The 25,068-nt window shown below is 36.3% G+C and overlaps 1 protein-coding gene across 4 annotated transcripts in view; it reads right to left on the bottom strand.

The window, feature by feature from the left end:
* The window catches only part of ETV1 (ETS variant transcription factor 1), a 97,726-nt gene that overhangs the window by 23,152 nt on the left and 49,506 nt on the right, over nt 1-25,068 (bottom strand). For all 4 annotated transcript variants that reach the window (XM_054237225.2, XM_054237224.2, XM_054237227.2 and 1 more), the window contains 3 exons: nt 23,532-23,661; nt 20,109-20,297; nt 15,566-15,813 (listed from right to left, as the gene is read on the bottom strand). In XM_054237225.2, the coding sequence (XP_054093200.1) occupies nt 15,566-15,813; nt 20,109-20,297; nt 23,532-23,661 (567 nt within the window). The remainder of the gene's footprint in view (nt 1-15,565; nt 15,814-20,108; nt 20,298-23,531; nt 23,662-25,068) is intronic.

Genomic DNA, 25,068 nt, shown 5'->3' with positions numbered 1-25,068 from the left:
AGCTTATTCATACTGTCTTATTATGCATCCACAGATTGCAGTTTTAGGATAATTAGTACAAGTACAACACAATGGTTATAAACATGCACCTTGTCATCTGATAGACAGATTTTGAATCTTAGTTCTGACATTACATGGGAGTATGACATTTTGTTTATATTTAACGTCTCTAACTCCCAACTTCCTCATCTGTAAAATGGGAATAATAATAATGACATCCTTAAAAGTGTTTTTGGGAGGAGCATATGAAGTAAGTTATGTGCAATGTTTTGCACAGTATCTGCACACTGTAAAAATTCACCATATGGGACTTATTATTAACAGCAGACTCTATTTTTAGGTGATCCTCACAAATATCTAAACTGAGTACTTTGACCACAGTACTTAAAACTAGAGATAATTATATATCTAAATAAGTTACATTTGTTATCTTAATTTGCTGTTCTTAAATTACATGAGATGAATGATTTGTTGATTATTGGTATACTTATTCTGGAATATTTTCACAAATCAATTAATCCATGATATTTAAAATACACTAAAATTCATTATAAACTTATGATTTATAAGGTTTAAAGCCAGACTCTCCACTAGATGCTTTAACTATTTGGGGGTACCTCTTTTGAGCTTCTTTTTACCATATCACCCCCCCTCGTGTTAGCTCCTAAAGGGCTCTGGCTTTAAAAGTTTTAAATTAAATCTAAAAATTAAATTATGTAAATTTAATTTAGGACAAAGAATTTTATTTATTTCAAAACTTGTGGATCAAAGAGCTCTATGACATATTAGTACTGGCCAAATCAGCTTACAGAAATTAAACTGCCTATAATTTGTTACAGATGAGTTCATGGTGATGAAAGCTGATCTACTATGCTGCAAAAATTCAAAGCAACAAAGCACTGTTGTCATTTTAATGCACTAATCAATGTAGCGGAAGTTAAGAAGAATAATAAACTAACACCCCAAATTACCTAATTTGATTAGTCTTCACGTTTAGCAACATTAGTAAAGTTCTCTTCAAATTAAGATATGCACACAGAAATTTTTTTTAAAATGTTACCTTCTTCTCTGTCTTTTGATTTGCATTTTCAAGCTATGCTGGGAAACATAATATTGATTTGGGAAGCTTTACCAAAGGTTTGACCACAAAGTGCAGTTCTGAATTTGCACATCTAAAATTGCTAGGCACTCTCTGATTTGCATATTTGCTGCCTCTAGGGCAGAATGGAGGTTCTCCTTTAAGATAGATTTTGCTTAAAATTTCAAGGAGCTACATCAGGCCAGGGAAAAAAAAAAGATTTGCCGCAATTATCTGAGATATCAGTACAAAGGTCGCTGAAATTGCTCTGCTATGAAATAGTGAGCAAATCTGGAATTATTACATATTATAAATGCTAAATAAGGGAGAAAAACAAACAAGTCTCTTCCATTTGATGGTTCTGCTTAAATTCCTCTAGCAATAATGAGTGTGTAACTTAATTAAGAATTTGAATCTCTTAGAGTAAATGAGAAATCTCAGTAAAATATAAATGTTTGATGTTATATTTTAATGTAGATTTGCTTTCCTATAAGTATATAGTGCAAAGTTGGATTGCCTATACATTTGACTAACTCACTGTGGATATAATACTATAGAGTCAAGTCCACATAAACTTGTCTATTATATATGAATGATTTCTAAAACTTGGTACATTAAATATTCAGAGCCAAAATGTATATGTAAACACAAATCTGAAATTATCATGTGCTCAGTAAAAAGTGTGTGTATCAGTGCATACCTAGGAGTTTCAACTAGCTTTGCAACTAGTTATCAAATAGATAATGTCTACTATCTAAAAAATATTGAGTTGTATTAAGAACTAATGTTACCATCTCATTCAAGAAAGATAAGCATAGTGGCAGAATCTTGCCAATATTTTACCTCTTTTAAACTTAGAACTTTACTAGATTTTTTTGTTTGCCTACTTCTTCTCATTTCCTGGTAGGCTCACAGTTTATGCTTAAAATCGAAAGATTTTCAAGGGTGCATCAATAACCTGAGTTTTATGCAGATGTGTTTAAATGGAAACACATCACCTATATGCCATATTTTTAGCCTGCTTTTCCAATTGTCAGATGTCAAATTGAGTGTAGTCAATTGAGAAAACTTATTTTATAAAGTCTCCTAGAATGGATGATAATGGAAATAACAATTTTTTTTGCCTCTTTTACCATACATGAACACTCTATTGTAGAACAAATCTAAAAGTAATTATCTCCCAAACTAAGGACCTGTACATCTGAATTCATGTGAGAATGATAGCAAAAAAAAAGTCAAGCTTTATAAGACCTATTTGCTGTTCATCAGGAAGCTCAATGTGAACATAACATCTTAGTTATTGAACTTGATGTGATGTAACGACTTAGTGAACTTCACATGAATGTAACATCTTAGTTACTGAACCGTATGTGAAGAAGTCAGCAAAGCTGGAGAAATCCTGACAAGGGAGTGATGACTTTAGTTTTACCTCACTCACACTTAGATGGGATCTTTCTCTTTAGGGTTTCCAGTAAACTGTGAATATAAATAATGTAAAATCTGCAGAGATATTTATTTCACATGGCTTAGATGTACTGAATCTACTGTTGCCAGACTGATAGGGAGAACTATGTAGCTTTTAGATGGTTTTAATATGCTTGTAGTAGCATTTGCAAAATCTTTAAAAAAATAGAGAAAACTAGGGGCCGGACATGGTAGCTCATGGCTGTAATCCTCACATGTTGGGAGGCTGAGGTGGGCCAATCACCTGAGGTCAGAGGTTCAAGACCAGCCTGGCCAAAATGGCGAAAGCCCATCTCTATCTACTACAAATACAAAATATAGCCATACCTGGTGCTGTGCACCCATTATCCTAGCTACTCTGGAGGCTGAGGCAGGAGAATCACCTGAACCCAGGAGGTAGAGGTTGCAGTGAGCCAAGATCACACCACTGCACTCCAGCCTGGGTGACAGAGTGAGACTCCATCTCAAAAAAAAAAAAAAAGTAGGCTGGGCACAGTAGCTCATACCTGTAATTCCGGCACTTTGGGAAGCTGAGGCAGGAGGATTCATTGGGCCGAGGAGTTCGAGACCATCCTGAGCAATATGGTGAAACCCCATCTCTAACAAAAATACATAAAATGTTAGCTGGGTGTGGTGGCATGCACCTGTAGTCCCAGCTACTCAGGAGGCTGACGTGGGAGGATGGTTTGAGCATGGGAGGCAGAAGCTGCAGTGAGCCCAGATCATACCACTGCACTCCAACCTAGGCAACACAGCCAGACGTCTCGAAAAAAAAGAAAGGAAAAGAAAAGTGAAAAAAAGTAAATAAAGAAAAAGTAAAATAAGTAAATAACGCAGTTATCACAGTTTTTTGAACTTAGGTGCTTTTGAAAATTTAAGGCTACATGGTAGAAAATAACAGTATAAAATTTTATCTACACAATTATAGACTTCTCTTTAAGTACCTGGGGACGTTTTTGGACAGTATCCACACAAACAATGACCAGATCCAAACCACATTAGATAATATATCTATTAGGCTCACACTATTACAAATTTTACAAGCCTGTGATAGTCTCATAAGCTAAAATTTTAAAATAAAGCAGAAGTGATAGAAAACATAGGCACAATTTTAACTTTGAGTATTTCTTTCTTTCTTTTTTTTTTGAGACGGAATTTTACTCTGGTTGCCCAAGCTAGAGTGCAATGGTGCAATCTCAGCTCACTGAAACCTCTGCCTCCCAGGTTCAAGCGATTATCCTGCCTCAGCTCCCTAGTAGCTGGGATTGGGATTACAGGTATGTGCCACCACGCTCAGCTAATTTTGTATTTTTAGTAGAGACAGGGTTTCACCATGTTGGTCAGGCTGGTTTTGAACTCTTGACCTCAGGTGATCTGCTCGCCTCTGCCTCTCAAAGTTCTGGGACTACAGGTGTGAGCCATACGCCCAGCTAACTTTGAGTTTTTACTTCATACTACCATACTCTGACAATCAACAGAGGTTTAAAAGAAAAAAATGATACGGGATGCCATCAGCTGCCAAAATGGGCCACACAAAATTCTGAAGTGATGGTGTTTTAATGTGGAACTTCAATGCTAAATTTCTCCATTGCCGGAATCTACATGATTTGAAAAACCATACCATGACAGCTTTGTCCTCTTGTTTCCATCTCTTTTTGGATCACCACAATATTCAGATAACTTTTTCTATTTGATTTGAATATGAATAATACTAATAATAAGTTCATGACTGTTTCCCTATATCAGAAGCAGTGTAACAGTATGTAGTATCTGCTAGATTAACACAATATGATTGCTTTACAAGTATTAGCTCTCTTATTTTATCTTATCCTCTAGCCCCAAATATCGTACTTTTAATTATTAGAAATAATAATGTCATCTTAATAAAGGACTAGCCATCTTTGAAGATTTAGTCAAAATAAAATCATGTCAATGGAAATCCTGTATTATTGCCTGCACCCCTATTAAGTGCTAAAAACTGTATCAGTGACTTTATGAACACAACTATATTTAATCCTTACACAAACACAAAGAGATGGGAGTTATTTTCCCTTTTATAAATGAGGAAGCTGAAGGCATAAGGGGTTACAAAACATGCTCAATATGACACAAATTGTAAATGGATGTCAGGCTCAGGATTTAGTATAATATTTCCAGTGTCATACTAAGAAAAACAGATAAAGCAGTGAACCATACAAACCCGCACATTAAAAAAAAAAAATTACCAGAATGGAGAGTTCAGAAACACTTTTAAAGAGAATAGTTACATGAATCACAGTAACACACGCTTGTTGTTCTTTTGGTTTTGTTTTTTGATATTTTTCATATTTATCTTTGAATTACTCTCTTGTAAAAATTTTCCAGACTGTTAGAAAAAACTAAATGTAAAAGACACACACACACACCCACACACACACTCACATACACACTCGATAAAAACAATAATGTCTATTTAATCTGATAAGAATTCCTTGAAAATTTTTTCAAGTTATTCAGGTCCTAGTTAAAAATGTTTTAAGAAATAAAACTTCTCTTTTCCTCAAGCCTATTAAATAGTTAGCTCACGTGTAGAAATCATTTAACTGTAAAAATTCTCCAACTATATTTGAAACCTAGAAGCATATACTTACTTAAACATTTTTTAAAAAGTTGTCTGTTCCATTCTTTGTTCACGTTCATGAAACAAACACAAAGACACACACACACACACACACACACACACACACAGAGAGAGACCCAAACATGTACTTTTAAATGGTCTCATTTAATTTCTAATCTCAGTTCCACTTATAGAAACAGTTGTATGTTCATTTTACGCACTTGAAATAAGCAGTCCTGGGCCTAAATGTCCTGGTTGTTTTATTAAAAAAGAAACTAAAAGTCTCACAGTATAAAAGCACTCCACCCTCTTCTAATTGCCTTTTTCCAAGCTAGTACAACTCGCAGCAGATTATCCATCCCTTCCCCCTTTCCTGCCTGTAAAATCCAAGTTAGACAAACACTGTGGGGCTGAAATGACATACTTGAATGGAATTCAGACCCACCAGTTCCTGTTTATGTTTCTGATTTGAGAATGTTGTCTTCTCATTCACTATACATTAGGAATACTGCAAGGCCATAAATAGTGTCAGGTTACTTGCAAGCAGGACCAATGAGCATTAATCATTACTTCAGTCAACTGGCAAAAGCAGCAGCTGATGGAACACTACACCCTTCAGCTCTGTATAAATGGACATTCCAGAGAGAGTGAGTGAGTGTGTGTGTGTGCTTGTGTGTATGTGTGTGTTTCCTTTCTGTCTCCATTTTATGAATGAAACTCCAGGCTCTATAGCGTCCATTCATGTAAGAGAAATGCCTACGGGGCTCTGCCCCTAGGGATCAATCAGTCATGGGTAAAACTGATATGATTGGTTTAAGACAGCCTTCAGCCTTCCATTACTGACTTAAAATGCAGTCCCTGTCCATTTGACCTGTGTTAATGCAAAAAGAGTAAATCCAGACTGTAGTCTCAATTCTCAAATCGAATCACTAGCCAATGCCACTTACTGTAACTGTGGATTTAGAGCATATTTAAGTATTTCTTAGAAAAACTTATATAGTAGGTCAGAGTACTGGTTTGGGAGATTTGCAATTTTAACTACAAAAGGAATGAGGAAAACTCCTACCAGACATACTAAGCAATAAAAAGCAAAGTCAAATTGAGAGGCCAATCTATGACCTCTATTATAATAACAAAACCAATTAGGAAGACATCACAGTCACTTTTCATAATTGAAGCACCTAAAAATCAGAGATTAAGTGATCTACTAGTCCACAAATCACTGGCTGAGTAAAAGAAAATTATCTTCGGATGTTGAGAAAGAGACAGGATGCTAACATTTTCTGAAAGTTCAATTGCTCATTCTTTAAAGTTCCCAAGCGATCCTACCCTTGAATTTCTTTCAACAATTGTTTTAGAGTTAGGGGAGAAATAATGAGCTGCCATGTTTCAGGAGAAAATGTAGCCAACAGCAAATGATGTTTTGGAATGGAATAAGACCACAGTTTGGCCTTTGGAAGTGTTACGTATCAAGTACAAAAGGCCAGAGTTCATGGAATCATAATCATTGCTGCACCGGATATTACTAAGATGGCAATATTTTAAAATATCCAGAGTTTTTAGGGGGAGGAAGCAATATATGAGTAATTATGGAAATACTCTATGAAGAGTCAGTCCTATCCTGAATAGTGTTAAATATGGAATGGGTTTTATCAGGCATTTGTAATTTGGTCTTTGACTCCAAAGGGAAAAAAGCACTTTTGTTCTTTCAGAGACCTGAAGCTATGTGAGAAAAAAGCTGCAGTAAACAATCCCTGTGTGTATCTCTAAACCACTGATCAACAGATCCTTACCATGCCTACAGAGAAGGAAGAGGATAAACATAACAATTGCCCACTCTTTGGTTTTAAACCTGCAAAGGATTATTATGGGCTTATGATAAATATTTAACCTCCAATTTCTAATATCTGGCAAATAAATACATTTATAAATAAATAAATTTATAAATAGATAAATGTATGGCCATATGTTAGAGCTCAAAACTAAAATACTTAACATAGGCAGGTGGGAGATGAACCCACCATTCAGAAAAAAATATGGGACAGAGGAAAATCACTAAACAGTGAACATATACTGAACTTTTAATTTTTTGCTGACTTTTTTTTCAGGGATTTAAAAATACTCAGTTATTTTCTAAGGAATTACTCTTTAAGGTGGTTCAAAAATATCTAAATAAAAATGACAAAATGAAGATGAATATTTTTAAATGTAATATTTCAAATTTAATTTTTTAAAAATACGTTGCCTAACTTCCATTATTCAATATATTTAAAGTCTGATGACTGCAATACATGAAATACAACTTTATTATTATTAGGGGCTGGATATAAAATTCATAATAGGTTGATTTGAGTAAAACATGAACTATCTATATTGAAATAATTTGTTTAGGTGTTCAGAGTTCTAGATATTGTGGTTTTTATAATTCTAGGCCTTCTCCTGTAACTATATAAGAGGGAGGTGGGCCTCGAGACAGACTGTGGGGCTGCTGGGAAGAGAAGGCATTCATTGTAAGAACTTGGTGGGTGACTCTTCCATACGTTCAAAGGGAATATGAACAGAAGAATACTATCCTACTTCCTTTCCTCCTTAGCTGCCTAATTAGAATCCCAGCAATAATACAGTTTTTAAAAAATTAACTAAGATAAAATAATTTCCTCAATATGAAAACACTGAATTGTGACAGCTGAATGTTTAAACAGTGGTGGGATGTGCCTGTAATCACAACCACTGGTGAGTCTGAGGAGAGAGAATTGCTTGAGGCCAGGAGTTAGCAACTTACCTGGGCAAGACAGCAAGACCCCATCTCTTTTAAAAAAAAATCAGCCAAAACAAAACAAGATACACACATACATAGAATTCTCAAGAGGGAGAAATTATTGATCATGGGCTTTCCATTTTGGAAATAATGAAGCCTGCTAGTTTATGGCAAGGCTTGGGATGTTCAAAGTAAACACCAGTTACCTTTATTTCTACTCCCTGTGTTCCACCTGACTTTAATTAGTATCTTTCAACAGCTTCCTTCGGTAGTCACTGCATTCTTTGTGTTTCCTGGATAATATTTTTGGTTGTTCATGTGTGCCCCAATTGTTCAGAAAGGATGAAAAAAAATTTATCAGAAAATATATATGAGGTTAATTTCCCTAGAATACGTATCTCCTCTTGTAAGTAAATAATAATAAATTGTTTTTTAAGGTAAAATATCCTAATGACACAATTTCAGAGGTATGGCTAGACGAGTAGTAGTAATAAATGCAATAGTAACAGTTTAGAAATAAACAACTGGGATAGTTTAGTTGCCTGAATGTTATTTTCTTCTTAAGTTTCATGCAAGTGTAGTCAGTTGATCGAGGCTCTGACACCTCATCTCCAAACCCATAAAACACTACTCATTTAAAACATTTTTATATAGATGCAGAAAATAACCATTTTGTTCTCCTTTCATTACCCAGTGATTTAATCCTGTAACTTTCACTTTGAAACCATATTATAAACTCAGCAAGCGGAAGCCCAAGCAGTGCTTACTACTACAGGCAGCTTTAGGAATTACTTCACTACTTCTCCATACTATTTGATAAGGATGAGTATCCACCAACACAGCAAAACATCAAATAACATTTACAACATAAAAGCATTCCTCTCTTACCACTTCAGAAATCCAAGAGTATCGAGATTTCTTCATTAAAGTGCCAGCTTGGGCCTATGAATACCAGATAGATCTGTCAGCTCTGACAGATGAAAGTTAAACCTACTCCAGTTTTAACATATTTAACATGAGGTAAATATTTTTTCAGTATTTACTTCATCATTGTTCTGCCTACACATAATTTTTCAATGTGCTAAGGACAGATAATCGTTCTCTAAATTTACAGGCTTTTCTACTGGCTTTTTTGTCAAAGCCCTAAGGTAATAAAGAAGAATATGAGCAGCTTGGGAGGGGTTGTTGGGTGAACAATGGATGGATTTAAAATGAAGAATGGGTCAGGCCCGGTGGTTCACGACTGTAATCCTAGCAGTCCGGGAGGCTGAGGTGGGCGGCTCACCTGAGGTTGGGAGTTTGAGACCAGCCTGACCAACATGGAGAAACCCTATCTCTACTAAAAATACAAAATTAGCTGGGCATGGTGGCACATGCCTATAATCCCAGCTACTCGGGAGGCTGAGGCAGGAGAATTGCTTGAACCCGGGAGGCAGAGGTTGTGGTAAGCTGAGATTGTGCTATTGTACTCCAGTCTGGGGAACAAGAGCAAAACTCCATCTCAAAAAAATTGAAAAAAAATGAAGAATGAATGGAACAAGCGCCCTATTCCTCAAACACCGCTTTCTTTACATCTGTTTTAGATCCTGCAGTCCCTCATAAGCTTACTTGTGAAAAATGGATTCAGCTGACAATGGTCTGAAAACCACGGCTTAAGGTGAGGTATAAGCCACTGATCCATCAAGGGCATTAAGAAAGAGAGTGAGGTCCAATGAGAAGACTTAAACTCTAAGTTCATGCGATCAAGGAATTTATAGCTTGGAAGAGCCATTAATTAGCCACTTTTTCTTCTCACTACTTTTCAACCTTTTTCCAAAGAGCTATTGCAAAAGATCACTTCTCTGATAATCTCATTTCTTAACAATGCTTGTGGCATATTTTTTAAAAGAAAGTAGAATGCATCTTCATCATTTATATCATTGAGTTGCTATATTTTACCACTTCACCACAGTGAACATTTAGAGTATAAAGTGGGAACTATTTAATGTGAAATGTGCTCCTCCTAAATTAAGGAAAGCATCTTCAACCAGATGCTCTTATTACCCCGGATCATACAAACACACTCAGTATTTCCTTTTAATCTGAACAACTATGTAGAAAGACAAACCATGAACTCTGCTTTAAACTAACAATTAGAAAACCCTAATTTTAGTTTTGGCTGCTTCACAATATATCTGTGTAACTGACAGTAAGTTACTTCATTTGGATGAACGTCAGATATTTATTTGTAAAATTTGGGTGTGGAGTAGAAGTTTGAAGTAGGTGAACTTCAAGACCTTTCATGAATAAAGGGATTCAGAATTATATAAAACATGTATTTGTGTCAACTTTCCAATTTAAAACAGCATGAACAACATTCGCCACCAAAGTGTTAGGTGCCTCCAAATTGAAAAAAGGCCTCATTAGTATCAGAAGGAGTGGCTTTAAGAAACACAATTTAAAAATGCAAAAATATTTTCTTTGGCAAGCACATAATGTTGACTTCTCACCCCTACCCTCTACTTTTATTTCCTACTCTCCCTAAGCTCAAAGTATGCAGGATTATCCTTCATTTTCTTTTTCAGCTGTCTTCCTCTTGCCTTTGAAAGTTCTTCTTTCCCTCTCTTCATTCCCTACTCTCATGAAGTTCTTCCACCACTTGGCCAAGAAGCACCCTTTAAACTAATTAGGATGACAGAATATGCCTCAAGGGCTAAAAACACCTTAATAATATATATTACCCCTCCAACCAACTCCTGGGTTAAGATTTTTAAATACACTTCAATGTGCAAAGGAATAAAATACTAATGGTAGGATTGCAAGCACTGTGGAAGATGAACATGAATCCCATTAAGTAGGGGGCATTATTCCCTCCTCTAAGGCAGTCCTAGATACAAACCAATAGAAAGTCATTTATGCTTACAGCATATATATATAACATCCTTGATCTGTTTTCACTTACAGGACTGATTAGTGAATCTGGACATTTCTCTTCTTCAACTACAAATGGGTTGATTTTTAAAACAATACTTACTCTATTTGACCAGGAAAGCAGCACGTAAGGATTGTTAAAACATGAAGTATTAATACTTCACAGATTAAAAAGATCACCTATAATATCAGCACTTACATATAGCCAAGGTATTTCTGTACTGGCTCTTAATTTGCATGAGTTATGCTTTACATACTTTCAAACACTCAGTAGTCCCATTTCATTAACTATTTTTCAAAAATCTGACTTCTAATGGCTATATATTTCTTTTATAGATACCCATAACTTACTTTACAATTCACCTATTATATATTTATAATATTTTGTTTTCTCTGTTTCCCTCAAACATTCACTATGTATCTCTCACTATTTCTTAGAATAAATTCCTGAGAGTAAAATACCCCCATCAAAACATGTGAACCTTGTGTGCTGATGTTTTCTAAAGTCAAAGTTTAGTTTCACGTGCCCACTATCCCTCTAAAAAAAATCTGTAAGACATCAAAAAGTAAAATAAAATGAACAAAAAAAAGCAAAATACCAACCAACCAACACATTCAGCCCTAATAAAATATATTGCTATACACATCTAAAATATCTGCCTCACTGGGCATTCCAGATTTGCAAAACCTCACATATTTGCAAAATTTGTGGTCGTGAAAGTGGGAATATGGTCTTAACTCTAAGAAAAAAGGACACTGCATAAGGGAATCTCCATGACACACTCCAAATGAAGCACTCAGTGTGTATTTAACACTTTTTATGTGGACATTTGGACATAAGGGCGTGAAAAAAAAATGTTGGATTTAGAAAAAACAGCCAACCAACAACAACAAAAAAATGTGTACTGTTTTGTGCAGCACAATATGCTAGAGAAGAAGAGAAGGAAAGGGACAAGAAGAGATGGATTAGATCGGATCTTTTAAAACCTAATATCATGGTACAATCATCATCACACTGTACTCCTTCATCAAATTGGCCCTAAATATCTAGTTTTTGTTTCTTCACAGTCTTCTATCAAAATTCTTTCCTCTTCTCCTGAAAAAAAGTTTCTACTCTACCAACATAGTATTTTGCATTTTTTATCTTAAATATTCGGCAGTTGAAATTGCATTGCTGTAATTATAACTAATAGACCTTCCATTTCCCATGTCATAATTAATGTTAGGCTTTATTAGAGCACAGTCATGCTACCTTTTCCCTTACAAAGCTTCCTTTATTTACACAACATTGATGGGGTATTGAATCAAGCAATAAAGAGTTCTAATGGCCTTTTGTAAGAATAGCCTTTGGATCATAGATGCTGAGTTAACTGACTTAGAAAATGCTTTTTACAGCAGGGTGTAGAGGCTCATGCCTGTAATCCCCGCACTTTGGGAGGCTGGGGTAGGCGGATCACTTGAGGTCAGGAGTTTGAGACCAGCCTAGCCAACATGGTGAACCCCCTTCTCTAATTTACAAAAATCAGCCAGGCCTGGTGGCGCATGCCTGTAGTCCCAGCTACTCAGGAGGCTGAAGCAGGTTAATTGCTTGAACCTGGGAGGGGAGGTTGTAGTGAGCCAAGATCACACCACTGCACTCCAGCCTGGGTAACGGAGTGAAGCTCTGTCTCAAAATAAAATACAAATAAAAATAAGGAAATACTTTTTTACACTGTTTTTAAACCACACATAAAATACTTCCTAATGTGATATTTGTTCAACACCACTAGGTGAGAAAAGAAATCTCTCAGTGATAAATACATTAGATTTCCTCAAAGGTTATTAAGTGTACTTTAGGCAGGGACGGAAAAAAAACTGACAATCAAACAAAATATCTACAGATCATACTTGTTGATTGCAATGTGTCACATATACAAATGACTCAACTGCAGCAATTTTGTGGCCAGTAAAATATATTTGGATACCCACAGATTAATTTTTCATAGGCCCTGGTTATGAGGTTACTATATTTATTTTAAATCCTATTGGAAAGTTGTAATTTTAGCATTTGACTGTTCGAGCAACACAGAACTGTATTTTATTGGCAATATTGAAATTAGAACTCAAAGGTGATACAACTTTGGCAATTTTAAATATAATTTAAAGAGGACAATACAATATAAAATTAACAGCTTCTCAGGTAAGTATTTTACAAGTAATCTGCAAGACATATGGCATACTAACAGAAGAGGTGCCATGCATACCTTCAAAAAAGGATGCTAGATTATGTTTTTAAGGTTATTCATGACTCAATCTGTGCTTTTGAGGGTCAGTGACTAGTGCTGAAGTTCATATTATATATGAATGCAATTAGCTCTGACAGTACAAATTCCTATATTTTGCCCTCATTAGAATCTTTAAATGCCTTTTCCATTATGTTCACATCTTCTTAAGAAAAGTTATACATTCTCAATACCACACTAGATATAACTGTATATATGATATAAATATGAGAAGATACAAATGGAGCAATCACAGATCAAGAAAACAGTTTCAGTGTTGCTCTTTTTGGTATCATACATATAATAATATTTCTAGGCTGGGGATGGTGGCTCACACCTGTAATCCTAGCACTGTGGGAGGCAGATGTGGGCTGATCACCTGAGGTCAGGAGTTCGAGACCAGCCTGGCCAACATGGTGAAACCCTGTCTCTACTAAAAATATAAAAACCAGCTGGGCAGGGTGGCATGCACCTGTAATCTCAGTTACTCGGGAGGCTGAGGCAGGAGAATCACTTGGACCTGGGAGGCAGAGCTTGCAGTTAGCTGAGAATGTACCACTGCACTACAGCCTGGGAGTGTTTGTTTGTTTTGAGATACAGGGAGACTCAAAACAAACAAACAAAAATGATTTTTAGAGCACAAAAAGAAACTTTTTTAGTGCCATGATTATTTGAGCTAATTTGTAGATTTCCATGTAAGGTTTCTTGAAATCATGATGAATTTAAGAAACTATAACAAATTACATTATCAATTAACAGGATTTGAAATTTATGAAGAGAAAGGTATACTATTTATAGTAGAGCCCACTGTATTGCTCTTGCTATTGTATCTGAATACCAGTGTACAAAAGGTTCTACACTGAAACCACAATGAGAATTTCAAGATGGTCCCCAAATTGTAGTCCCTGGGGCAAAAATTTAAATAAAGACCCTTATACAATCTCTTAAAATTTCTTAAATCATAAATCAACCAAGCAAACTGATAAATAAGGTGTCTGCTCCTCATCTTTGCAACTATCCCAAAACAAACTCATAGCTATGTTAAATTTAGTAGTTGAGGAAATCTCCAAATTTAGCCTGGTAGAGTATGATGGTATGGAGAGAGCCAGTGCCCAGTCTTCAGATCCTAGCCCACCCTACTTTTTGTTTCTCTTCCTATCCTTGATCTCAATATCGTGCCATACTGTGAGAGGCTCCTAGGGCTATCTATAGGAGCAATGTGCTCTGCCTTCAGAAAACAGGGCCTGGGATGAATTCGCTCAGGTCCTGGAAGGCCAGTGGGCAAAGAATTCATAGATCTTGGGGAGCTGGCACACTTTTTAGAAGTTGAAGCATGCCTCAAGGTGGCCAATTTCCTTAGTCCTTTGAACCTACTGGCCAGTGCAGAAGGGTACACAAAGGATGACCAGAGGGAGACTTCTAAGTCATAGGCTCTCTTTTGCAGAGCCTTAAGGGAAGTTCATTATGAAGCAGGTAATCTTATATGCAAATTGATAACTCCAGATGTGGAGATAGTTTTTACTCCAGTAGACTGATAGAACTCACAGAGGAAGCAACAGTTCCTTCACAAAGAATGCCCAAACTTTATATCCAGACAAAAGGAAATGATATTGTTCTCAAATATTTCCATATCCACAACCAACTATTGACCACTGATACAATAACGCTAATAATATTCTACTGCCTCAGGAGGCTTAGGCAGGAGAATCACTGCCTGCCTCAGTGATTATAAGGTACATGGTAACCTTATAAACATTAGCTTTTATTTCATAGATTTTTTCAAAATACCTGAGATGTGTTAAAAACAGATGTCCTGATTTGGCAGACTATAGAAGGAAAAACTCAACAGAGTTAAGTAATTCTTCTAAAATCTCAAGGTTCAAATACTGGCAAAGTTGGCGATATTATTTGGAAAAGATTTCAAACCCTCTCTCCTTTCAGGAAACCCCTCTCTCCCCCTCGATATGCTGCTCTGTACTACTTTCTAGCTCACAGAGACAAAGCTAAGCTCTATGAATAATCTGTGTTGTTCCCATCAATATATAAGAATTCTTACTTACAAACAGAGTCTTTGCCACCAATAATTTTTTTAATGTTATAAGCAATATATGACCCATGTCAGAAGAATATTACTTTTGGTAAACATTGCTATTAAGTAGCACTGCAGTAGCAAAATAGAAAAATTTAAAAAAAGCACTGAATTAAGAAAAAAAACTGCAGTATCCCTCTCGAGCTGAGAGTGTGCATAATTCTGTAAAGTGTACTTTTCTTTAAACTGCTTTTGTTTTCAGACACTATCTCAACCTCACGTCATGTCAAAATGACTTGAAATCCAATTCTTTACACGTAGATGACGTTTCAGTGAAGGGACAAAATCTGAAAGATCTCATTAAAAAAATGGTCAAGAGCTACCCAGTCTGCTATCAACACTAACCAATGTGACAAGGGAGGTGAAAAGGTGCCTTGAATGTAATTTGAGCAGAGCACAGGCCTACCTGAGTCATATGCAAAATCTCTGGGTTCCTGTTTAATCATCAGAGGAGGGGGAAAGCTTTGGCTGGCCGCACTGCCAACCATGGTGCTGTGTTCATACACTGGGTCGTGGTACTCCTGCTTAAAGCCTTGTGGTGGGAAAGGGATGTTTGGCTCAGACATCTGGCGTTGGTACATAGGACGTCCTTCCCTGGGCATTGTCGGCAAAGGAGGAAAGGAATTACAGGGTTCAGAAAGCTGGCGGCGAAATCTAGGGAGTAAAAGAGTGTGTTTCAGATGAAATGGTAACATGGAACATTCTTTAAAATACTAATACGGTTTTTCATGTCTTAGTGAATGAACATGATACCAGCCGACCTGAAGTGGAAATCTTTAACAAACATTACATTTTTCTTTCCTAGATTAGAGGCTCTATGCTTTTTAATCATATGACTTGTATTCCCCTTCTAATCAGTCTCTTGCGGCACTGTTGCACTATATGAATTAAAGATGGACTTTGAGTACAGATTGGAGAGCAATGAGCAACTCTGAGGATCACACACACACATCCCTTAATGGCTAAAATGTCCAGATCTAAATCAATTGGATCACTTATGATTTCCACACAAAAAGGGCCTTAAGTGATTATCTACAAGGAAAAAAAAGGCGGGGGGAAACAGTCTGATCTCAAACTGCATCTTCTATCTTTTAAATCTGTTACCAAACTAATCAATAAGCAAAAAAAAAAAAAAACAAAAATCAATTTATTGGTTTTCCTTCCATTGCCATCCATTGCTGAGGAAGCAAGAGAAGAATGACTCTTTTCTCAAATCAGCAGGACTTTTAATTCCTCAACAATGTCCTAATTAACATTGTAAGAAACAAACTGAGTATTATAAGGACTCAAAACCAAGCTGGTTTTAAAAAAATTACCTCTTTACTGTCAAACAGCAATGCAGACCATATTGGCTTCCTATAGATTCAAATACAGTATCAGGTTGATAAAAACAAGCAAAAATATACAACTGATCTCCAAAGGTGAAAATAACAGATAGTGTTGTATAGATTTGGGGCAAGTCCCACTGTTAGGACATGAGGAAGTTCTGAGGCCTTGGCAGACAGCTAGGATTACGTCCTATACCTTCTTTGTTCTTGGTTCTACTTTGTAATGATTGGCTAATCACATAATCATTCTGTTCTGTGTCTCTCATCCATAATATCATTGACCCACCACAAAGATGTGGATTAATTAAAGATTTAAAAGTGCTCTAAAAATGCCCCAAGAGTGCTTAAAAATAACCTATAAAACATTTCTATGAGCAAATATAAGCCTATTAACCACCCCCCCAACTAAAAGCATTCCTGAGACTTTAATTTGGAAAGTTAGCATTTAATTTCGGTAATGTTAAATGAAAATAAGGTAAAAGCTAAAGAATGGCACAGCGATTGCTTTAGCATTTCTAAGAACACTCCATCCTGTGATTTAACTCTAGGCTCACTGGTGGTGAGGGAAAGCACTGAAATTCCACCTACACCTGCAGAAAATAAACTTAGAAACTCGGATATTGCAAAGCAGTTAGGCTGAATGGCACTGCATTCATTTCCCTTCTCTTGCTTATTTCATTAGCCAAAAAAAGAAACAGAAATTATCATTAAGGACTGTCAAGGAGTGAATCAGAAAATTGTAACTTGAAGTTAAAATAAGAAACTGGCTCACTTGTAAAGCCTTAAAAGGAAGTTAATAATACTTGTAACTGAAAGCTTTGTAAGGAATCAAGCCGTTCGTTTTTACCAGTCGACCTGATCCCAGTTGGAAGTTGCTGGGGAACATATATGTATCAAACACCCATGCTTCCCGAAAACTTGCAAGGTTTTGGTGCAATTCTTAGGAGTCACTGACCAATGGTGAAGAGAATGTGATTCAAGAAGCTTCTGCAAAGGAGTTAACAGATAAGGAGAACATGCTGATGAACTCGTCGATAAAGAAAAAATGGGGCTTAAGTGGTGGAAACTCTGAGAAAGAGAGACAGGACTCCTGCACAGTGGGTTAAGGAAAAGGTGCCAAAGGGCTGGCCCGAGGAGCAGAGCGAGGCTGAGGAAAGGAAGCAGGGTGCAGGCCAGTTGGCTGTCAAGCGTTCCCAGAGTGAAGTGGGGTGCCTGGCTGGAGGGGGTGTTCTGGGGAAAGGATCTGTTCCCAGAGCAAATTTGCCATTTATAACTGAGGGACTGTCATTTATTGGCCAGAGCCCTCTAAGAAATCCTCCTCAGAAACATACGGCTTTAGAGATTTTCCTGGGACTGGCCAGCTGGTACTGTCCTCAAAACTCAGTCAGGGGTCAGTGGGAAAAGACCCTGAGCTTCCCTCTTGGAGTTCCGGGCCGGCTGTTCTCAGTCTCAAATATTTGACTTCAAGTAGAGAAACTAAAATGGATTTGGCTAAAAAGCATTTCAAGTTAGGTCACCTAAAACCAGGCACATTGCTTATTCAGCAGTCACCTTCACCAAGAAATAACTAGTTTGCACCAAAAGCGAATTATACAATCTATAATTCTGGCACTGATCAGAAGAGGGAGCTTCAATTATCAAGAACTCCAAGAAGTCGCCAGTAGTGGAGAAAATAAAACTTTGTTTGTTCATACTTTCCTTCCCTTTTAGCTCTGCACAATGTGCATCTGTTTAATGGCCCACCCTGCAATAAGAATTCTTTCATCTGTATTTACAAAACTGTTTACACAGATGCACATACCATTGCCCTCTGACAAAGACTCAAGGCTATGGGGTGAGAAGAAAAAGATAATAGGAAGCATTTAATAACCACCCCACAAGAGGATTTAGTGATGAAAACAAGGGTGGAAAAGATAAGGCTTTGTGTCACATTGTAAAGAATGCTTTCATCTTATGCCCTTTATTGCAAAATGAGTTCCTGAATTAGAGATTGAGTCCCATGAAAAAAACTATAAAAAGCAGATTTGAGTGCTCCCTTATATTTAGAAGGTTGCCAGTGGCACATCTTCTGCTTTCCTCTGCTGATCTAGAAGATTTCTTTGGCTGAGTTATTTTTACAGTGGTGTCTCAGAGACAGTTTGCATTGACCTATTGTTAAATTACAGGAAATTTTTGAGCCATTTCTTAAACAGTGTCACTATTAAGAGTCAAATTACATAACTGCACCATCAAAATATATGTTAAAAACAAAAGATAAAAATGCAAAACTCATCACTTCCTAATTATTTTACATTTCTTTACCAATTATGCACCTGAGGTTACTTATGTCTCCCGTATCCTTATGATAGAAATACTATACTATGCTGTGCTATTGCTCTTTCCAACTAGGCATTCAGGTTTGTCACAGTGATGGCTCATAGTAGGTCATGAAAGCGATATGTACATCACATACCCAGCAAAAGCTACAGATGGGGTGTTTTGTTTTTCTCCCATGCAGCCCATTAAACATTTACCAGCACACCACTGCACAGAGAAGCCCAAGCAGAAGAGATAAAGAAGGAGAGATGCTGGCTGGGCGCAGTGGCGCAACCCTGTAATCCCAGCACTTTGGGTGGCTGAGGCGGGCGGATAACTAGGTCAAGAGATCAAGACCATCCTGGCCAACATGGTGAAAGCCTGTCTCTACTAAAAATACAAAAATTAGCTGGGTGTGGTGGCGTGTGCCTGTAGTCCCAGCTACTCGGGAGGCTGAAGCAGGAGAATTGCTTGAACCCAGGAGACGGAGGTTGCAGTGGGCCAAGACTGTGCCACTGCACTCCAGCCTGGCGCCTGGCGCCAAAGTGAGACTCTGTCTCAAAAAAGAAAAAAAAAAAAGAAGAAGGAAAAATGCTGTATATAAGCAACCTGGATTTTAAGCTGTATTTTAAGCTTCTCAGAACGTCTAAACGTTTTATTTAATATTTTATTTAAATATGAATTTCTTAATCTCTAGAAGTCAATAATTACCCAACACAGTATTCTCCCTAGACCTATGCTGTGTTTCTTGCCTTGCTCCTTTTTAAGTAATACTAATTCAGTCCTATCTCTTTAATTGCATATTCTCAGTGTCCAGAGTCAAGTCTCTACTGACGTTAAATATTCATTACTTGGAAAGGATGGTAAACAGTTTTAATCAAGTAAGTTCTATTCTGCAAAACTATGTATAGCTGAACCATTCAATATAAGGTAAAAAACCTAATTCCATAAGCTACCTACTAAAATTAGTCTCCTAACTTTATAGAACAAGTACACACATATGCTCATAAAAATGGGATGATCTGATTTAAAGTTTAAGTGAAGCAATTTAATTCAAGCAAAGCGAAAGGGAAACGTTCAAATGTCAGTAGATTAATTTTCCATTTTAGCAACCAATTTAAATGTTTATAAAAGGAATGTTTATAAATGACTTTCTCCACAAATGATAAGTATAGATAGAGTGAGCTCTTTCTAAAAATAGTTTGCACAGATGTGTAAAATTAATAGGCTCACCTTAAATCTACTCTAGGTCTTCAGAATTATTGATAGAAATTTCTTACAAGAATGCAAAAACCAGTTTCTAGAAAACTGGTATCTGCAGGTTACCTGTGGTCCATGGGGTAGCTGCTATCTGGTATGGACTGCGATGGAGGGAGGTGAGCTGGGAAGGCCCGGTCAGGTTTCGGCGTATGAGTTGAGTTTGGAGATGCATGATGCAGTGGAGACACTGGCGTGCTGGATGGTGTGGGGGGATTGGAGGGCCTCATTCCCACTTGTGGCTTCTGATCATAGGCACTACCCAGGGGACAAAAGAAAAGAGAACATTTCTTTCTTTGGAGCAATTTTCTTAAAAAAAGTTCCTAATCCAAAGGAAGAAAAGATATTTTAGACTTAAGTCAAATGGAAATGAAAACTTTGTTGTTGCTGTTGTTTCTTTTAATTCCAGAAAAGATAAACTTCAAAATTACAACACCCTTAAACAGAAAATAGGATAATTAATGCAAAACCTTTTAACAGAGCAAATATAAAACGTGTATTTTCAATGCATATACAAACAACTTAGTATAAGTAAAATTACTGTCCAAAAAAGCAGTGGTATTTTTTTCTATCTGTTCTTGATATACCTATTTGATAAAGTTTGATAGATTTTTCCTAAATCATTAAATAGTTCTGATATTATAATACTTTTATATTATGTAAGATTTTAAAATGAACTAGCATCAGCTTAATAAGATAGAGGCTACATCTGGCTTGCCTTTATTTGTGGTGGGATTTTAAGAAGGCAATGCTTTTACTTTATTTTCATATTATTATATTAAATAAGTGATTCTTGGCATTAACTTCCTCACATGAGATAATGAAGATTAATGAGGTAAATTAAAATGTCTCCCATATATTTAAACTTTCTTGGAGAATGACTACAAAATAATGTTATTAGGAATAAAATACTATTATAGTCTAACACTCACAATTACCAAAGAATACAATGAGTAAGCTTGATCTCATATCATGAATTTAAACTGCTTTCCTATGTGTAGCTTTCAGGAATGTGATTTAACTAATTTTTGTCATCTATAAAATATTTTTCTGAAAATAAATTTTCTTAAATGTTTTAACAACAGAACATTTCTAAGTTAGAATGCTGTATTTCATTTTAAAATAAAAAGCATTTGCTGGGCGCAGTGGCTCATGCCCATGATCCCAGCACTTTGGGAGGCTGAGATGGGAGGATCGCTTAAGCACAGTAGTTTAAGACCAGCCTGAGCAACAATGGTGAAACCCCCATGTCTCCTAAAAGTATAAAAAATTAGATGGGCATGGTAGTGCATGTCTGTAGGCCCAGATATTCAGGAGGCTGAGGTGTGAGGATCTCGTGAACCTGGGAGGCAGAGGTTGCAGTGAGCCAAGATCTTACCACTGTACTCCAGCCTGGGTGACAGAGTGAGACCCTGTCACCAAAAAAATAAATAAATAAAATAAAAAGCAAGGATCAGTATACTTTTTTTAAGAAAGAAATATTTCTTTTTGAATTAAATTATGAAATAATTTATTCTGTGGCTCCATCAATGCAACAGAATTATATCCAGCTGCAAAAAATATTTTACAAGTAGTAAAGGAATATATGCTGCACAAGGTTGCTTTTGCTTTAAAGCAAAGTCAGCAGCGTTCATATAATGAAGTTCATGTTTGGTTTCACCTATGTTCTTCACCAGTATTTCTGGATAAAACCTCACTTTTTCCACGAAATGGTTCACCTAACTCACTCTCATGAATGAAGAAAAAAATGATACTATTCCCCTATGAAATGCTATACTCAATAACATTTTCTGTGTAGAGATGGAAGTACCAGAATTTATTGCATATACTATATAACACTGTGGGGATGATTCATCCACCAAAAGAAACTCAAAATATTCAGGCAATTCCTGTATTATGTATTTATGGATGTCAGATATGGCATATAAAACAGTGATGATTTCACGGTCACAATTCTGATTAATGCTGAAATGCAATGACAATTCCATATCTAACTGTCATTGACTAGAAATTCTTTCATATGTTAAATAAGAATGCTGTGGATACACAGTACTTCTAAGGAGAAAAAGTAAAAATGACACTAAAATAGAACTCAGATCAATCAATACTGTCTTATCTGAACTCAGTACGCTTTAATAGTTAGCTTCTACAAGAGACTTTTTTTTTTTTTTTTTTTGGAGAAAGAGTCTTGCTCTGTTGCCAGGGGCCTGGCTAGAGTGCAGTGGCGTGATCTCCGCTCACTGCAGCTCCGCCCCCTGGGTTCAAGTCATTCTCCTGCCTCTCAGCCTCCCAAGTAGCTGGGACTACAGGCGTGTGCCCCCACGCCCAGCTAATTTTTGTATTTTTTAGTTGAGACTGGGTTTCACCATATTGGCCAGGATGGTCTCGATTTCCTGACCTCGTGATCTGCCCGCCTCGGCCTCCCAAAGTGCTGGGATTACAGGCGTGAGCCATCGCGCCCCGCCAAGAGACCTTTTAAAATAAAATCTTGTAGTTTCAATTGAGCTAGCTCATAATTTCAGGCTCTGGCAAACCTCTTAGAAAGCAAATATAAAATACAAGTTTGCAAGAACAAATGGTAATAAAATATCTGAGCATTGGTCAGCTGCCATAATGGCACAAGTCTAAGTTTCTAGAATCTTATATATCTTGCACATAAACAGTGTATGCAATAAATATCTGAGGAAATAGTTAGTAGAAGACCCCTTTGGATCATAATGTACTATGAGTCTGAAGTGATATAACATAAAACATACAAATATTTGGAATCATTTGTGTAAGTTTCCTAACTAACTCCTTTTAAGAACTAAGTTTCTACTGTAATTGAGAGTGATAATAGTCTAGAGACAGCCAACCTTTTCTTTATGCAATTAAAGGCCAATATGAAAAGTAGCAGCATGCAATTTACTTTTAAGGGTTTTTAATGAACATATATGTTACTAAATTTTCTAACAAATGAACAATGTACTATTACTGCACCACCCTTTATTATCATCAGAAGAACAACCAGCTTTTTAATAGCTAATAGCCTTTGCTAAGCCTTATAAAATTCCAGTTTTATTGCAATTGTCCATGAACTCATCTTATAGATCATCTGCAAAGCCTGACAGATAACTAATGTACTGCTTAGACCTGCCAAATGTTTCATTTTTTTCTACAAACACTCTATCTAAAGTGTATAATGCATTCATTCTAATGGGAACTTTCAAAAGCTGCTTGTGCCAAATAAGACCCCTTTTTCAAACCCAAGATGCATCACTATAGTAGAAAAGCAACTAATGATCTGGATGAAAACTATTGCTTTAAAATGAATCCAAAGTGTGTGACTGGATGGTAAATTGTTCTTTAGAATTCTGCTAAATGCATTGCCTAATTAGCTTGTTCCATATTAAAGGTGCAACTCATAAAATATGACTTGATATTTCATATTATTCTGGACTTTTTCTTTCAGTAAGAACCACTCTCCTATATACATAGACCTCGTGGCTTTACCTGACATTGTACAGGCACTTTTCTCCATAGCTGAATTTAAAGGGCTGTTCTTGACTGCAGGCAGATCCGATTTCTGAACATGGACTGTGGGGTTCTTTCTTGATTTTCAATGGTAGGCCATGAAAAGCCACTAGAAAAAAGAAAAAAATACCCACAAAAATTAAACGCTATTATGAATTATGAAGATTAATGTGTTCTACTTCTTTTGTTAAAAATGTCATTCACATTTCATATTAACATATATATAGAAGAAAAATCACATTTGATGATTTTTCAATAGCAGAATATTCCAAAGAATTTTCATATACTCCTTTTCTGCATTTATTGTGGAACAAAATGCATGCTTGAATTTTCTCTCATAACTGAAGTGAATCACTTGTCATTTGCTTAAGTGATATTAACAATGCTAGAAGCTCAGCTTCAAGAAAGTACATTTTGGAAACAACAACGGTTTCCAATGACTAAAACAGAAAGATTACAACTGATTAGTCAAGATTCAAATAAAGATCAAAATATAATTTTAAGCATTATTGAAAGGAAAATATATGAACTGCATCAATAATAATAGTTTAATGAAGTGGCAACTAGACTGTGACAAAGAAAATCCAGGAGCAGGTCCAGAAGCAACCGCTACTATTTTGGGCAAAAACTCAACATCTTTGAGGCCAGTTTTCATCTATAAAATGGAGATTAAGTATCAGCCTATCTAGTTACCAGAACTGCGAAGATTAAATCTGCGAAATATATAAACGTTGTCACATGTAATCCACCATAAAACAATTATTCTATATCAAATGATATTTTCACCTTTTTACAGTGACTTAATGCACGGTAATGCTTATATGCATTTATGTTTAATAACATACAAAGCTACATCATAAAATAGGAAAACTAGAAAAATATTTATATGGGGAGGGAATCACAGCTTTAAATCCAATAATTAAAAGACATGCTATATGCTGGGCGCGGTGGCTCACACCTATAATCCCAACACTTTGGGAGGCTGAAACAAGTGGATCACCTAAGGTCAGAACTTCAAGCCCTGTCTCTACAAAAATACAAAAATTAGCGGGGTATAATGTTGGGTGCTTATAATCCCAGGTACGTGGGAGGCTGAGGCAGGAGAATTGATTGAACCCAGGAGGCAGACGTTGCAGTGAGCTGAGATTATGCCATTACACTCCAGCCTGAGCGACAGAGTGAGACTCCGTCACAGAAAAAAAAAAACTATATATTTTTTATTCTTCCATACAAAACTGAATATAAATGCCTATTAGAAATCCAATTAGAATAATGAAATTTTTGGTATAAATGGAAAATTGGGTTAAAAAAGGAAAAAGCACTCATAAGAATAGGTTTTGTAATTTACATACAATAACAATAGGTATGAATAGTCCAGGGATAAACATAACAGAGACACACGTTCTGGAGATGTATTCTAACTTTTATACAAACTGAAATTAAAACACAGTATGTTAAATCTGCAAGGAAGATATGACAAGAGGAATTTTGTCATTTATGATGTCATTTGTCATTC

The sequence above is a fragment of the Callithrix jacchus genome, chromosome 11 (genome assembly GCF_049354715.1).
Source record: "Callithrix jacchus isolate 240 chromosome 11, calJac240_pri, whole genome shotgun sequence".
NCBI lineage: Eukaryota > Metazoa > Chordata > Mammalia > Primates > Cebidae > Callithrix > Callithrix jacchus.
The sequence above is the reverse complement of the archived record's forward strand: the minus strand, read 5'-3'. Positions and strand labels throughout refer to the sequence as shown.